At 39.7% G+C, this 17,732-nt stretch overlaps 1 protein-coding gene across 4 annotated transcripts in view; it reads right to left on the bottom strand.

Annotated features, from left to right (window-relative positions):
• Positions 1-17,732, bottom strand: part of DNAAF9 (dynein axonemal assembly factor 9) — a 173,895-nt gene that overhangs the window by 137,358 nt on the left and 18,805 nt on the right. For all 4 annotated transcript variants that reach the window (XM_065921521.1, XM_065921522.1, XM_065921523.1 and 1 more), the window contains exons 2-3: positions 13,763-13,842; positions 2,422-2,541 (exon numbers count right to left, since the gene is read on the bottom strand). In XM_065921521.1, coding sequence (XP_065777593.1) covers positions 2,422-2,541; positions 13,763-13,842 — 200 coding nt within the window. The remainder of the gene's footprint in view (positions 1-2,421; positions 2,542-13,762; positions 13,843-17,732) is intronic.

Genomic DNA, 17,732 nt, shown 5'->3' with positions numbered 1-17,732 from the left:
TTATAACTCTAAATGAGCTGCCAAAATGAATTATTTCCAAACCAGTAGGTGTAATATAGTGTAAGAAAGCAATTTTTAAAATCAGAATCTGAAACTAAATTTGAGTTTAAAAAAATTACTGGAGGAATAATTTCAGCCTGCTCTTTCCACACCAATAAAAAGAAAAACTTTAACAAATCTCTAATGATAGATACTACTAAGGACTTTACTAAGAAATTAGAAGAATTTTCATATACACTAGGCCAGGGTTCTTCAACTTCAGCACTACTGACAATTTAGACCAGAACATTTTTTGTTGTGAGGAGCTGGCCTGCGTATGCATCACAGGATGTTTAGCAGCATCTCTGGCTCTACCCACTCTGCCCAGCTGTTACACTCAAAAATGTCTTCAGCCAAACATCCCTTGGGGGATAAAACCCTCTAGTTGAGAACCACTGCACTAGATCCACAGCAAGATTATTTCAACATCAGATTTTGCATCCCCCAGCTGCTTCACAAGAGCTGTCTCTTGTCCGTTTTGATTTGTCTATTCCCGTGTCTTCTGATCCATCTGGCAGACAAATCATGATGCTAAGTATGTGATATCAGAGATAGCTCTTAGGCATAACCCCCACAGCAGCGTGACCACAGGATGAGTGTCTCAAAGTGAGAAAAGGGGAATGTTTAGCAGAAAGCCTGCATTGTAATCACAGGCACCATCATAAATTACAGTCACATAGAAAACAATGCCCAAAGACAGGGCAGGACAAAGAGCCTTTGTTCCTAAACTGAAGATCTACATGAAATCTTCCTTGCGGGAGAACCCTGCAGGCTCGTCCTTGACTCACAGTTGAAAGTGCTATCATAGGACAACAGCATATAACATGAGCCTCCCAGCATGTAGAGGCAGTGGGAAATTTACAGGAAAACTAGTACCTTGTCAAGAAGATATAATGTCAAACACTGATGTTTACCATTTCCTCTAAAATTGATTTATCCAATAAACATACTCTGAAAACTACTTGTCACTCAGTTCAGTCATTCAGTCCTGTCCGACTCTTTGTGACCACAAGGAATGCAGCACGCCAGGCTTCCTTGTCTATCACCAACTCCCAGAGCCTACTCAAACTCATGTCCATCGCATCAGTGATGCCATCCAACCATCTCATCCACTGTCGTCCCCTTCTCCTCCCGCCTTCAATCTTTCCCAGCACCAGGGTCTTTTCCAATGAGTCGAAGTTCTTCACATCAGGTGGCCAAAGTACTGGAGTTTCAGCTTCAGCATCAGTCCTTCCAGTGAACACCCAGGACTGATCTCCTTTAGGATGGACTGGTTGGATCTCCTTGCAGTCCAAGGGAATCTCAAGAGTCTTCTCCAACACCACACTTGAAAAGCATCAATTCTTCAGTGCTCACCTTTCTGTACAGTCCAACTCTCACATCCATACATGGCCACTGGAAAAACCATAGCTTTGACTAGACAGACCTTTGTTGGCAAAGTAATGTCTCTGCTTTTTATAAGCTGTCTAGGTGGGTCATAGCTTTTCTTCCAAGGTGCAAGCATCTTTTAATTTCATGGCTGCAGTCACCATCTGCAGTGATTTGGGAGCCCAAAAAAATAAACTCTCTCACTGTTTCCATTGTTTCCCTATCTATTTGCCATGAAGTGATGGGACCAGATGCCATGATCTTATTTTTCTGAATGTTGAGTGTTACACCAACTCTTTCACTCTCCTCCTTCACTTTCATCAAGAGGCTCTTTAGTTCTTCTTTGCTTTCTGCCATAAGGGTGGTGTCAGCATATCTAAGGTTATTGATATTTTTTCTGGCAATCTTGATTCCAGCTTGTGGCTTCATTCAGCCTGGCATTTCGCATGATTTACTCTGCATAAAAAAGCAGGGTGACAATATACAGGCTTGATTTGATGTACTCCTTTCTCGATTTGGAACCAGTCTGTTGTTCCACGTCCAGTTCTAACTGTTGCTTCTTGACCTGCATACAGACTTCTCAGGAGGCATGTCAGCTGGTCTCGTATTCCCATCTTTTTCAGAATTATCCAGTTTGTTGTGATCCACACAGTCAAAGGCTTCACCAGTCAATAAAGCAGTTTTTCTGGAACTCTTTTGCTTTTTCAATGATCCAACGGATGTTGACAATTTGATTTCTGGCTCCTCTGCCTTTTCTAAATCCAACTTGAACACCTGGAAGTTCATGGTTCACGTACTTGTCACTAGTCTATTATCTAGTAGGTGACCAAAAGCATATTACTTAACGTATCAGCAAAGAAGAAATGTTTTTCATTAATAAAAGAGCAAAAATTTACTGGAGCTTCAGGCTATTTTAAATTTGATATTTTTCCATAAAAGGGCATTGAAATAAGCATTCAAAGGAATAAATCATGTAACTCCTCTCTCTCACAGAGTCTACCAATATATACTTACCATCTAAAACTTCTTCCGAAAACCCTGTTTTCTCAAAATCACTGGCATTTTGATTGTACAAACCAAGCAGAAGATAATTTGCCAGCTCTCTGCAGCCTTCATTGTACCTGCTATCGATTCCTGCAAGACAAAGAAGGCTCTGATCAGCTGTACTGTACTATGGGAGAAAATCAGTCCCAATAGTTTGTCCCTGCTCAGCAAAACTGTGATGGTTAAGTTAAAGGTAGCACCTCAGACCAGTTTTGTGCCAGAAACCAAACTAAACAACTCTCTGTGAAACAAGTGGCCTCAGCATCAAGTATTCTTATATGGATTCAAGATCTGTATAGCTGAGATGGTGAAACAGCATAAAATACAGAAGTTATTAATTTAATCAAAAGAAATTTTTGAGAATAGAAGTTATCAGAAAATACAGTCCACATCCTGCCAGAGGTGGTTAAAGATTTTGTACTACTTCCAGTTGGAATAGGACTAGGCATCAGAAAAGTATTTTCTTCTCCAAAAGACCTTTATCAAAATACATGAAATCAAATAGAGGAGAATTAAGGTGGTTTGAGAAGAACTCAAAGAAGTGAAACGAGGACAAGTGAATGAAACCACAGACATCCATCTTCTCACAAATATTTGTCAGGCCCAAGGCTGTGCACTGTGCTAGATGCTGAAACAGGCCAACAAATGGTCCTCATGAAGCTTACAGTCTAATGGGGCTGGGTCAGAGACTAATGAAAAGGTAATTAAAATACCGCCTTCATAACTGCCTTTCAATGCCACAGGCACATATACTATTTGGTTCCTGTATATGCATAAAAGCCCAGAGCTATGGTTCTGGGCAAGAGGGACATGTCAAGGGCAGGGAGCAGTCTATGTAAGATTAAAGGGAAGGGATTGGGGCAGAAGGAGCTCAAAGAAGGAGCTTGGGAAACAGGACTGCCAATGGTTTTTCAGAGCAGTGAAAAGTGAAAAATAATGGGCATTCAGGCCAGTAGGGCTGAGAGGACTTCTATGGGAAGACTACCTTCTCAGCTAGATCAAAGAAGCATAGTGCTCTTCTATCCCAATCAACACTTCAGTGAAGAAAGGGATTTAAAAAAAAATCAACTAGAGCTTTGTCAGCTGGGAGGGTCTAAAAGCAATGACATCGTTGTAGCAAAGAGCATACACAGTGCCTAGATCTTGGTTTCTAACACAATTCTGCAATAAAAGAAATCAGGGCTCCTTAAGAGCAATGGCTGTTTTGAGGACTGAAGCAGGTAATAGACAAAATAAGACTGGAGAATCTTAAACTGTCAGAAAATACAGAAGTGCTAAACAGGCTAAAACTTTGATGAGGATATATCAAAGGGAGGGACACAGGAGTCAACCAAAAGAGCTCCAAATGGTCAAGCTGATACAATTTGAAGTAGCAGTGGAATAGAACCTAAAGTATAAATGAAATAGTGCTAGATTTTAACTCAAAGTATAAAATAAATATTCATGAATCGATATTGATACAAACAAATGACTGAAATAAATGAGGGAGAAAAGACAAATATCCCATGCAGAAGAATTTCAAATAATTCATGTAGATACTCTCCTCCCCAAGGCAACGAGGCATAAACCCTACTCCTTAGTGTGTAAGCAGCAGAGTGACTTCCTCCCAGAGGGCAGTATGGATGGAGGGGTAGGGAAAAAATTTATAGTACTGAATCTCACAAATACTATCTTAGACAAGTGATCAAAGTCAATATTCACTGAAAAGTCTTGCTGTTAATATGTACTCTTGCTATCATATGAAGAAAATGGCATGTTACTTCACTGGTCTTCCACTCCAAAGTTCACAACTCCAGTCTAATTATGAGAAAAACAAAAGAAAAATCCTAATAAAGGGATTTTTCTAGTACTAGTACTTCATTAGTACTCCTCAAAACTGTCATTAAGGTCATCAAAAACAAGGAAAGTCTGAGAAACTGTTACAGTCAAAAGAAGCCTAAGAAGACAACTCAATTTCACATGGGATCCTGGAACAGAAAAAGGGCATTAGGTAAAAACTAAGGAAATGTGAAGCAAGTGTGGACTTCAGATAATAATAATCTATTAATACTCACTAATTGGGCTTCTCTGGGCTCAGTTGGTAAAGAATCCACCTGCAATGCAGGAGACCTGGGTTTGATCCCTGGGTTGGGAAGATCTCCTGGAGGAGGGCATGACAACCCACTCCAGTATTCCTACCTGGAGAATCCCATGGACAGAGGAGCCTGATGGGTTGCAGTGCATAGGGGCACAGAGTCAGACACAACTGAAGCGACAAAGCATGGACACACAACAGGGGAAACTGGATGAAGGGTACATGGGAACACTGTACTATCTTTGCAATTTTTCTGTAAATCTAAAAATTGTAAAAAAAATCTAAAATTGGGATAAAAAATTATTTTTTTTTAAATGGAACACTCTAGAACTGCTGGTAAAAATATAATATGGTAGAACCACTCTGTATCCAAATGTTTACAGTAGTTTTATTTGTAGGTCCTAACTGGTATGTACATACAATAAATTAGTAATTACGAATAAAAAGAGACGTATTCTTGATAGATGCTACTGTATGAATGAATCTCAAAATAATTATCCTAAGTGAAAGAAGTCAGACAAAAAAATATATACTATATGATTTGATTTATATAAAACTCTGGGAAATGCAAACTAATGTATAATGACAGGAAGCATATTAGTAATTGCCCAAGAGTGGAAAAGAGACAGAATGGAGACCCTACAAAAGGACACAGGGAAACCTAGAGATAATGGCTACGTACATTATCTTGACTGTGGTGATACTCTCACAGGTATACACATATGTCACCCCTTAACAGAAGTAAAGCTCAATGCTGTGAAGAAATATACTGCATAGGAACCTGGAATGTTAGGTCTATGAATCAAGATAAATTGAACGCAGTCAAGCAAGATGGCAAGAATGAACATGAATCACTGAACTAAAATGGACAGGAACAGATGACCACTGTATCGATTACTGTAGGAAAGAAACTCTTAGAAGAGATGGAGTAGCTGTTATAGTCAATAAAGGAGTTCAAAATGGAGAAATTAGGTGCCATCTCAAGGAAAAAAGAATGATCTAAGTTTGTCTTCAAGGCAGACCATTAAACATCACAGTAATCCAAGCCTATGTCCCAACTACTAAAGCCAAAGAAGCTGAAGAAGAACAGTTCTCTGAGATCCATAAGACCTTATACAAACTAACATCAAAAATAAGATATACTTTTCATCACAGGATTGGAATGCAAAAGGAGGAAATCAAGAGATACCTGGAGTAACAGGCAAGCTTGGCCTTAGGATACAAAGTGAAGCAGGGCAAAGGCTAACAGTTTTGTCAAGAGAACACACGTCATAGCAGACAGCCTCTGTCAATGACACAGGAGACAACTCTACACATGGAGAACACCAGATGGTAAACACTGAAATCAGACTGATTATATTCTTTGCAGCTGAAGATGGCAAAGCCCTATACAGTCAGCAAAAGTAAGACCTGGACCTGACTGTGGCTCAGATAAAGAACTCTTTACTGCAAAGTTCAGCTTAAACTGAAGGAAAGTAGGGAAAAATCACTAGATCATTCAGGTAGAACCTAAGTCAAATTCCTTATGATCATGCAGTGGAGGTGACGAAATAGACTTAAGGGAATCTATTCCTTATATATTATATTATACATTATGTAATCTATTCCTTACATATTATTATAGAATCTGACAGACACAGTACCTTAAGAACTATAAATGAGGTTTATAACACTGTACAAGAGGCAGTGACCAAAACCATCCCAAAGGAAAGGAAATGCAAGAAGGCAAACTGGTTGTCTGAGGAGGCTTTACAAACAGCAGAGAAAAAGAAGAGAAGCAAAAGGCAAAGGAGAAAGGGAAAGATAAGCCAACTGAATACAGAGTTCCAAGGATAGCAAGGAGAGATAAGAAAGCCTTCTTAAGTGAACAATGCAAGGAAATTGAGGAAATCTAGAAAGGGAAAGATTAGAGATCTCTTCAAGAAAACAAGATGTCAGGGTAACATTTCATGTGAGGATGGGCATGGTAAAGAGACAGAAACGCTAAAAACCTAACAGAAGCAGAAGAAATTAAGAAGAGGTGGCAAGAATACAAAGAACTACACAAAAAAGATCTTAATAACCTGGATAACCGTGATGGTGTGGTCCGTAACACAGGGACAGACATTCTGAAATGTGAAGTCAAGTGGGCCTTCAGTTCCATACAGTCACTCAGTCATGTCCGTCTCTGCGACCCCAAGGACTGCAGCACGCCAGGCTTCCCTGTCCATCACCAACTCCCAGAGCTTACCCAAACTCACGTCCATTGAGTCAGTGATGCCATTCAACCATCTCATCCACTGTCATCCCCTTCTCCTTCTGTCTTCAATCTTCCCCAGTATCAGGGTCTTTTCCAGTGAGTCAGTTCTTTGCATCAGGTGGCCAAAGTATGGGGAGTTTCAACTTCAGCATCAGATCTTCCAATGAATGTTCAGGACTGATTTCCTTTAGGATGGACTGGTTGGATCTCCTTGCTGTCTAAGGGACTCTCAAGAGTCTTCTCCAACACCACAGTTCAAAAGCATCAACTCTTCGGTGCTCAACTTTCTGTATAGTCCAACTCTCACATCCATACATGACTACTGGAAAAACCGTAGCTTTGACTAGACGGACCATTTTTGGAAAAGTAATGTCTAGATTTTCTTCCAAGGAGCAAGCGTCTATGTGTGTATGTGTAATAAAGTTTTATTAAGGTATAAAAGAGAGAAAGCTTCTGACACAGGCACCAGAAGGGGGCAAAAGAGTGCCCCTCTGCTAGTCTTTAGCTGGATGTTACAGAGCTACCAGCAGGCTGATAATTAGAGAGAGGGAATGTTTCAAAACTCAGAGCCTGGCACCAGGCCCCCTCACCCACAACATGCATTTTGAGATAACATTGGCACAAGGTGAGTCATCCCAGGCCATAAAACGATTGCCATGAATCTTGAGGAAAGGCAGGTTTCCAAATATATACTTTTATTAATACAGATTAGGAGAACAATGTACGAGTAAAACATAGTGGTTTGTTCTGAGTCTTAAGCGGAACCAACCTGAAGAAAGACAGAGTCTAGGGTAAATACATAGTTTATTAACATAGCTTAAGAAAAACATCTCCATAAGAAAAACACAGCAGTTAGCTCAAGGTTTGAGAAAAGTTAAGTTCAGGTGGAACCAGGTGTCATCTTGACAACACGGAATTTTAAGAGAAACCTCCTTTTAAATTTGTATAGAGAAGGGAAAAAATGCTTAAGAGAGAGAAAAAACATCTGACACTTGCAGCTGATTTCCTCCATTTGGAGACCCCTAGCCGTCCTGCCGGTTACCCTCTCATTCTCCGCTTTTCTTTAAGAGAATTATGTTTCCTAGGGAAACGGGGCGTCGTTCTCCTTCAGTAACTGCTTCCGAGCTGATAAGGGGTGTTGTGCCTAAATTGGCGAGGTAACATATGCTCCAAACCTTTATACTGAGGGTCTCTGATTCAGGGGCCCCAAGAAAAAGTTGGAGGGAGCCACCATAGTTCCAGGAATTTGAACAACCATTTGTAACTTAAAAGCCTTCATGCGACTAGAAACAAATCCAGTTACACAGTTACAGATGCACCGAACAAACAGCAAAAACAACAATCAGCGAAGTTAAAAGTCACATTACACCAAGGAGCAAGCATCTTTTAATTTCATGGCTGTAGCGACTATCTGCAGTGATTCTGGAGCCCAAATAAATAGTCTCTCACTGTTTCCATTGTTTCCCCATCTATCTGCCATGAAGTGATGGTGTTAGGGGAAGCCCAACGACTGAAAACCACCCACGTTGGCCAGGCTCTCTAGTAACCATTTGAATAAGAGATCCTGATAAGGAATATGGAACTAATAGGCCACGGAACTAATAAACCACCACCAACCGGAAGACTTCGGGAAAGGTCAAAAGGAGACACCATGTGTCCCTCCACTTCCCAGAATCCCTCTCGTTAGCATACATCTTGTTGAGTGATGCGTGCACCACCAGGAAGGATTCTGAGTCAGAATGATTGGCCAAAGACAACCCAGAAACTAATGCCATCACCCTAAAACCCGAGACTGCGAGCCACTTGGCAGAGCAGTTCTCCTGGGTTCCCTTACCCTACTGCTCTCGGCCTGGGTGTCTTCCTCCAATAAAGTCTCTTGGCTTTGTCAGCACGTGTCTCCTCGGACAATTCTTTTCCCAGTGTTAGACAAGAGCCCACTCTTGGGGACCTAGAGGGGGGCTCCCCTCTTCCTACAACAATGGGACCAGATACCATGATCTTAAGTTTTCTAAACGTTGAGTATTAAGACAACTTTTTTACTATCTTCTTTCACTTTCATCAAGAGGCTCTTTAGTTCCTCTTCCCTTTCTGCCATAAGGGTGGTGTCATCTGCATATCTGAGGTTATTGATATTTCTCGCAGCAATCTTGCTTTCAGCTTGTGCTTCATCCAGCCTGGCATTTTGCATGATGTACTCTGCATATACGTTAAATAAGCAGGATGACAATATACAGCCTTGACATACTCCTTTTCCTATTTGGAACAAGTCTGTTGTTCCATGTCCAGTTCTAACTGCTCCTTCCTGACCTGCATACAGGTTTCTCAAGAGGCAGGTCAAATGGTCTGGTATGCCCATCTCTTTCAGAATTTTCCACAGTTTGTTGTGATCCACACAGTCAAAGGCTTTGGCATAGTCAATAAAGCAGAAATAGATGTTTTTCTGGAACTTTCTTGCTTTTTTGGTGATCCAATGGATGTTAGCTATTTGATCTTGGTTCCTCTGCCTTTTCTTAATCCAGCTTGAATATCTGGAAGTTCACGGTTCACATACTGTTGAAGTCTGGCTTGGAAAATTTTGAGCATTACTTTGCTAGCATGTGAGATGAGTGCAACTGTGCAGAAGTTTGAACATTCTTTAGCATTGCCTTTCTTTGGGATTGGAATGAAAACTGACCTTTTCCAGTCCTGTGGCCACTGCTGAGTTTTCCAAATTTGCTGGCATAGAGTGCAGCACTTTCACAACATCACCCTTTAGGATTTGAAATAGCTCAACTGAAATTCTATCACCTCCACTAGCTTTGTTCATAGTGATGCTTCCTAAGGCCCACTTGACTTCACATTCCAGGACATCTGGCTCCAGGTGAGTAATCATACCATCGTAGTTATCTGGGTTATGAAGATCTTTTCTGTGTACTTCTGTATAGTCTTGCCAACTCTTCTTAATATCTTCTGCTTCTGTTAGATTCATACCATTTGTCCTTTATTGAGCCCATCTTTGCATGAAATGTTTCCTTGGTATCTCTAATTTTCTTGAGGAGATATCTAGTCTTTCCCATTCTATTGTTTTCTTCTATTTCTTTGCATTGATCACTGAGGAAGACTTTCTTATCTCTTTGCTATTCTTTGGAACTCTGCATTCAAATGGTATAGGTTTACTTTTCTCCTTTGCTGTTCGATCTCTTCTTTTCTCAGCTATTTGTAAGGCCTCCTCAGGCAACCATTTTGCCTTTTTGCAGTTCTTTTTCTTGGGGATGGTCAATATCAAAATCAGATTGATTGTATTATTTGCAACCAAAGATGGAGAAGCTGTACACAGTCAGCAAAAAAAGACCGGGAGCTGACTGGGGCTCAGATCATGAACTCCTTATTGCCAAATTCAGATTTAAATTGAAGAAATAGGGAAAACCACTAAACCATTTAGGTATGACCTAAATCAAATCCCTTATGATTGTACAGCAGAAGTGACAAATAGATTCAAGGGATTAGATCTGTCAGAGAGAATGCCTGAAGAACTATGGACCGAGATTCGTGATACTGTACAGGAGGCAGGGATCAAGACCATCCCCAAGTGGGCCTTGGGAGACATCACTACAAACAAAGCTAGTAGAGGTGATGGAATTCCAGCTGAGCTATAGCAAATCCTAAAAGATGATGCTGTTAAGTGCTGCACTCAATATGCCAACAAATTTGGAAAACTCAGCCATGGCCACATGGCTGGAAAAGGTCAGTTTTCATTCCAATACCAAAGAAGGGCAACATCAAAGAATGTTCAAACTACCATACAATTGCACTCATTTCACATGCTATCAAGGTAATGCTCAAAATCTCTCAAACTAGGTGTCAGCAGTATGTAAACAGAGAACTTTCAGATGTACACACTGAATTCAGAAAAAGCAGAACCAGAGATCAAACTGCCAACATTTGTTGGATCATAGAGAAAGCAAGGGAATTCCAGAAAAACATCTACTTCTGCTTCATTGAGTATGCTAAAGCCTTTGACTGTGTAGATCACAACAAACTGTGGAAAACTCTTCAAGAGATAGGAATACCAGACCACCTTACCTGTCTCCTGAGAAATCTGTATACAGCTCAAAAAGCAACAGTTAGAACTGGACATGAAACAATGGACTGGTTCAAAATTGGGAAAGGAGTACGCAAAGGCTGTATTATTGTCAGTTGGCTTATTTAATGTATACGTGGAGTATATCATGTGAAATGCCAGACTGGATGGATCACAAGCTAGAATCAAGATTGATTCATACAGGGTAGCAAAGGAGACACAGATGTAAACAACAGACTTCTAGATTGAGTGGGAAAAGGAGAGGATGGGATGATTTGAGAGGATAGCACTGAAACATGTACATTACCATATGCAGAATGGATGACCAGTGCAAGTTCCATGCATGAAGCAGGGCAACCAGGGCTGGTGCTCTGTGACAACCTGAAGGGAGGGGGTGGGGAAGAAGGTGATGAGGAGGGGGGTGGGAAGGAAGATGGTGGCAGAGGGTTCAGGATGGGGGGACACATGTATGTCTATGGCCAATTCATGTTGATGTATGGCAAAAGTCACCACAATATTGTAAAGTAATTATCGTCCAATTAAAATAAATAAGCAAATAAAAAAGATTGCTGGGAGATATAACCTCAGATATGCAGATGATACTACTCTAATGGCAGAAAGCAAAGAGGAGCCTCTTGATGAGGGTGAAAGGGGAGAGTGAAAAAGCTGACTTGAAACTCAGCTTTTCAAAAAACTAAGATCATGGTATCCAGTCCCATCACTTCATGGTAAACATAAGGTGAAAAAGTGGGAACAGTGACAAATTTTATTCTCTTGGGGTCCAAAATCACTGTGGACAGCGATTCTAGCTATGAAATTAAAAGATGCTTGCTCCGGGAAGAAAAGCTATGGCAAATCTAGACAGTGTATTAAAAAGCAGAGACATCACTTTGTCAACAAAGGTCTGTATAGTCAAAGCTATGGTTTTTCCAGCAGTCATGTAGGGATATGAGAGCTGAACCATAAAGAAGGCTGAGTACCAAAGAACTGATGCTTTTGAATTGTGGTGCTGAAGAAGACTCTTGAGAGTCCCCTGGACTGCAAGAAGATAAAGCCAGTCAATTCTAAAGGAAATCAACCATGAATAATCATTAGAAGGACTAATGCTGAAGCTGAAGCTCCAATACTTGGGCCACCTGATGCAAAGAGCTGACTCACTGGAAAAAACCCTAATGCTGGGAAAGATTGAGAGCAGAAGACGTGGGTGACAGAGGATGAGATGGCTGGATAGCATCACACTGACTCAATGGACACGAATTTGAGCTAACTCTGGGAGATAGCGAAGGACAGGGAAGCCTGGCCAGCTGCAGTTCACGGGGTCACAAAGAGTCAGAAATGACTTAGTGACTAAACGACAACAACATACATATGTCAAAACTTATCACATTGTACACTTTTAATATGTGCAATTTACTATACATGAATTAATACCACCATAAAACTTTTTTAACAAAAGGTTAGCAGAAAATCATTGAAAACATTTCCTATATCATAAGAACTAAATAGCAAATGCCAAAGTGGAGGGAGTTAAATTAGAGTTGCTAGGAAGGATACTGCAGGGGTTAGAAGGCTAAATTAAATCAACCAACTGACCACGAGATGCTATAATAACTGTAATTACCCCCAAAGGTAGAATTCACTAAACTCCTGAAGTTGTTTAAAAACATACAAGTGCCTCACTGACTTCTGGCTTCACATTCACATACAGCTCTTTGTCCTAGAGGTTTATTAACTTTTTACCTTAAACTTCACACACCCACCTTCAAACATCAATTTCTGCAACATTTGTATTTTCATTTTACATATATATATATGTATCTGGTCTCATGGTATTCTTATAAGTTGACCCTTTTCTCAATCCTTTAGTATTCTATATTCAAGTTGCCCACTTGATCAATTTTGTGCTGCCTATTTTTACTAGGTTGAGCCTGAACTATAAGAAATAATAGCATAAGTACAGTAACAAATAGGTGGTTTTATTCAAAAGTAAATTCATGGCAGAGAGAGCTCCCACCCCCTATATTGGTTGCAGCTGGAAAGAGAATCCAGTGATTGTTGTTTCAGCATTTGAAACCAATGACTGGAATTCTAGGCCCACTGTACACTATGTCTCTTGACTAAGTGAGTGATGGAGTCAAAATTCAAACCCAAAACCTGCTTGGCTCCAGAGTGCATATTTCAAACTCCAGTGTGCACTCTGCACACTGACTCTCGTAAGTTTAAATGAAAATGCTACTAAGTGAAAAAATAAAATTATGTATAGAATATCTGAAATACAAACAAGAAAGTGGTTAACTTCTGGTGGGAAGGAAATTAGAAGGCTGACAGACAAACAACCTGACCTAAGCAAGTTTTATGATTCAATACTGTGAATGTAAATGACAATGAGATAAAGAAGGAGATTGATCTAACATAGAAAAATCTCCAAGATACACTTATCAAGTGAAAATTTTTCAGTTAGGTTAACAACAATATTCATAAAATGTTCCCTTTTGTGTTTAAAAAAAATACAGTTAATGTTATCTCTTGGGGAGTGGAACTGGTATCTGGGATGATTAGAAAACTTCATTACTGTGTACTGTCTTAATTTCTCTTTCATAATAAAAGAAAGGGTTAAAGAATAAATGCCCAATTCTGTCACTCTATGGCCTGAGGCAAGTCGGTTTCATCTCCCAGAGTCTCAGTTTCCTCCCCTTACAAGGGTCACTGTGAGGAGAAATAACATATACAAAGTGCCTGCTCTGTGGCCCAGGCTCCCTATTTCACTGATATGTCAGCAGACTTCATTAAAACAGCAACACATTTCAGGGGAACAAGGGCTGGGAGAAGAATACTAACTTACAGCTTGTCTCACAGTGATGACACTATTATTAATATCTTCCTGTGAACAGAAGGAAGTTGCCCCAGCCCTGAGTCCCAGCCTGTTAAAAACACTGACCTAGAATGCAGAGGATCCCGTCGGGTTGAGACTTGCTGCTCTGGGTCAAGATGCTCTGAACCTGGCGGAGTCGACTGCAGCTGCAATAAGAACAGAAATCAGCTTCCTGAGTGCCAGCACATGAAGGCATGAGGAAGAAAACGACAGCAAGTGATGGAAACTGGCCCCTGTCTGACTTTGATGTCAGAATCCTAAGAAGAAATTACGTATTCTTTTTTCTAATATTTTTTGGAAGAGATTATGCAGAATTGGTCTGAAGACTAAGTCTGAACTGCTGATTATAAACTGTATGGTCAGTGGCTCTCTCATTCAACAAAGGATGGAACCAAAGGCCCTCTCATAATCAATGGCAGACAGGACAAGAACCCATCAGCTGACCAGAAGAACCTCCAATGTCTTTGAAGATCATCAAAGAAGAGTTTCTACACTATTGTCCTAACTGTGTTCCTAACTTATTGATCAGTTTTTTTTTTTTTTAATTGATCTGTTAAAAACAAAACCCAAGCAGATAAAAATCAAATTAAGGACCAATGTCATCACAACTACCCCCATAAGTGTGTCAGTACATGGTACTTCTTGCTATATCATCCTGCCAACTACACCAATTGTCTTGCTGTTCACACTGTTCACTGGACCCAGGGTAGGCAAGGGGTGCATGCGCAAGCTTGAAGAAGACTCAAGTAGCTGTAGGAACTGCAGTTCCTGCAGCTGTAGGAACTGAAGCAGCCGTGGGGCAGCCATGCTGCATTCACTCTTGGTTGACCCAGTGAATGCAGCCATAACACAGCCTCAACGGCTTTTCAAGTGGAAATTATACAGGTTTACAAAACCAAAGTGGCCCATGACCAAGTGGGTACATTATGACGTGCGTGCACAGTGCTATAAGTCATCTCAGCTGTTATATAAACCATATATTTACAAAAGGTGGGGGTGAGACAGCCTGACCACTGCATCTTGGCTAATTCACTCTTTCTCTACAAAACTGCTCCAATTCTGTGCAGATCTCTGATTCCACTGATGTTACAGACATGCCCTTCCTTCCAAACAAAGCATAAGGAGAGACATGACTTCCAGACACTGATATCACTTCTAAGGATCCCATGCTTTCCATATCAATCCCTTCTCCCTCCCAGATTCCAAGAGTGGTTCACTTCCCTGCTTGAAACTAATCCTTCCATAGGGTCTGTTCACATCACCTTCTGGTCCAAGATCTGTCTCCACTATTCATCCCTAAGGCTCTTATATTAATTTTACCCCCTACAGTCAACATAGTCCCAATCCTTGTTGGGTTGTTCGGTCACCCAGTAGTGTCTGACTCTTTGCCACCCATGGACGCAGCACACCAGGCCTCCCTGTCCCTCACCATCTCCTGAAGTTTGCCCAAGTTCATGTTCATTGCATCAGTGATGCCATCCAGCCATCTCATCCTCTGACGCCCTCTTCTCCTCCTGCCCTCAATCTTTTCCAGCATCAGGGACTTTTCCAATGAGTCAGCTGTTCACATCAGGTGACTAAATTACTGGAGCTTCAGCATCAGTCCTTCCAGTGAATATTCAGGGTTGATTTCCCTTAAGATTGACTGGTTTGATCTCCTTGCTGTCCAAGGGACTCTGAGGAGTGTTCTCCAGCACCACAGTTTGAAGGCATCAATTCCTTGGTGCTCTCCCTTCTTTACGATCCAGCTCTCACAACTGTACATGACCACTGGGAAGACCATAGCCGTGACTATACAGACCTTTGTCAGCAGAGTAATGTCTCTGCTTTTCAATACACTGTCTAGGTTTGTCATAGCTTTCCTGCCAAGAAGCAATCATCTTCTGATTTCATGGCTGTAGTCACCATCCACAATGATTTTAGAGCCCAAGAAGAAATCTGTCACTACTATCATCTTTTCCCCTTCTATTTGCCATGAAGTAATGGGGCCAGATATCATAATCTTAGTTTTTTTAACATTTAGTTTTAAGCTGGCTCTTTCACTCTCCTCCTTCACCCCATCAAGAGGCTCTTTAGTTCCTCTTCACTACCTAGAAGCCCTACCACATCATCATTATCTAAGATTCTCCATAAACCTACTACAATAACTGTTCCATCCATTAACAGTCAGACTTCATCCTCACTGCTCTGTTCTGGTACACTTGTCCTATACTCACCCAAGCAATAGTATTTCCAGCTAAATAACACCATTTCCCTGTCTTGAATTCCCTTTTCCCCTGTTTTTTTCTGATGTTCCCACACACCAAGTTCATGACTTAGTGGTCCTTATCACTATCTTCCCTCAAGATGTTCACCATCTTCTACCTAATACCAAAAGCAGACAAAGACAGCACCAAAAATATAGAAACATACACATAAATATCTATCATGAATACAGATGTAGAAATCCTCAATAAAATATTAGTAAATATAATTCAACAACATATAAAAAGAATTACACACTATGGCCAAGAGGGATGAAAGGCTGGAAATCAATCAATATAATCCCTAATCTAACAGGTTAAGGAAGAAAAAAAAAATCATACAACCACATAATTGATGCAGAAAAATCTGAAAATATTCAACACCAATTCATAGTTAAAAAAAAAAAAAAAAAAACTCAGAAAACTACAAATAGATGAGTTTCCTCAACTTGATAAAGAAAATCAATTTTGGTTTTGATACCCTCCCCCCCCAAAAAAAAACCCTCCAAAGCAAATTCTGGGATATACTTAATGATAAAAAAAAAAACAAAAACGAGGAACAAGAAAAAGATGTATGCTCTCATTAACCTATTCAACATAATACTGATAGTTGAAGCCAATGCAACAAGGCAAAAAAAGGAAATAAAAGGTATACAGACAGAAAAGGAAGGTATAAATTTGCAGAGATGACACAATGGCCTATGTATAGGGAATCTCACAGAATCTACAAAAAAAATCTTAGAATAAGTGAGTTCAACAAAGTCATAATATCAACATATAAAAACCAACTGTATATATGAACACAGGAACCAAAATTAAAAATACAGTATCATTTAAATATAAACCAAACAAAACATGAATAGGATTTACATGCTAAAAAATACAAAACACTGATAAAGGAAACCGAATAAGATCTAAGTAAGTGGAGACACATATTTATGGACTGGAAAACTCAACATAATATATATGTCAATTCTTCTCAAATTGATTTATAAGTTTAACACAATTCCTATTAAAATGCTAGCAAGATTCTTTATAGACATAAACAAGATCACTCTAAAACTTATAGGGAAAAGCAAAGGAACATTCAAGGATAGCAAAAACTTTTTAGAAAATGAATAATGTGGAAGGAATCATTATGTCTGATGTCAAGACATATTATATAGCTACAGACTATGGTTCTGGCTACGAGACAGATACATAGATCAATAGAATGGAACAGGAACAACAGAAATAGACCCACAAAAATATAGCCAAGTAATATTTGAGAAAGCGTGGAAAGCAACCCAAGAGAGGAAAAATAGTCTCTTCAATAAATGGCGTTGGAACAACTGGATATCCATAGACAAAAAGATGAACCTTAACCTAAACCTTATAACAGGCACAAAAATTAACTCAAAAGAGATCACAGATTTAAAAATCTAAATGTAAAACTTAAATATAAAAAATTTAAATATAAAATCTTTAAAAGAAAAGAGAAGAAAATATCCAGGACATAGGATTTAATGAAATTCTTAGACTTGATACCAAAAGTAAGATCCATTAAAAATTGATACATTAGACCTCACCAAAATTTTAAACTTCTGCTTTGTGAAACACTCTACTGAGAGAATGAAAAGGCAAGCTACAAAATGGGAGAAAATATTTGCAAATCACTTATCTGAAAAAGCAGAATACAAAAAAAAAAACCTCTCAAAACTCAATACCAAAAAAACACTCCAATTAGAAAATAGGTCAAGGTATAAAGAAAATTTTCTCAAAGTGGATAGAGAAATGTCACATAAACACATGAA

Source organism: Muntiacus reevesi, chromosome 2, assembly GCF_963930625.1.
Source record: "Muntiacus reevesi chromosome 2, mMunRee1.1, whole genome shotgun sequence".
In the NCBI taxonomy this organism is placed as follows: Eukaryota; Metazoa; Chordata; class Mammalia; order Artiodactyla; family Cervidae; genus Muntiacus; species Muntiacus reevesi.
This window is presented reverse-complemented; position numbering and strand designations above follow the sequence as displayed.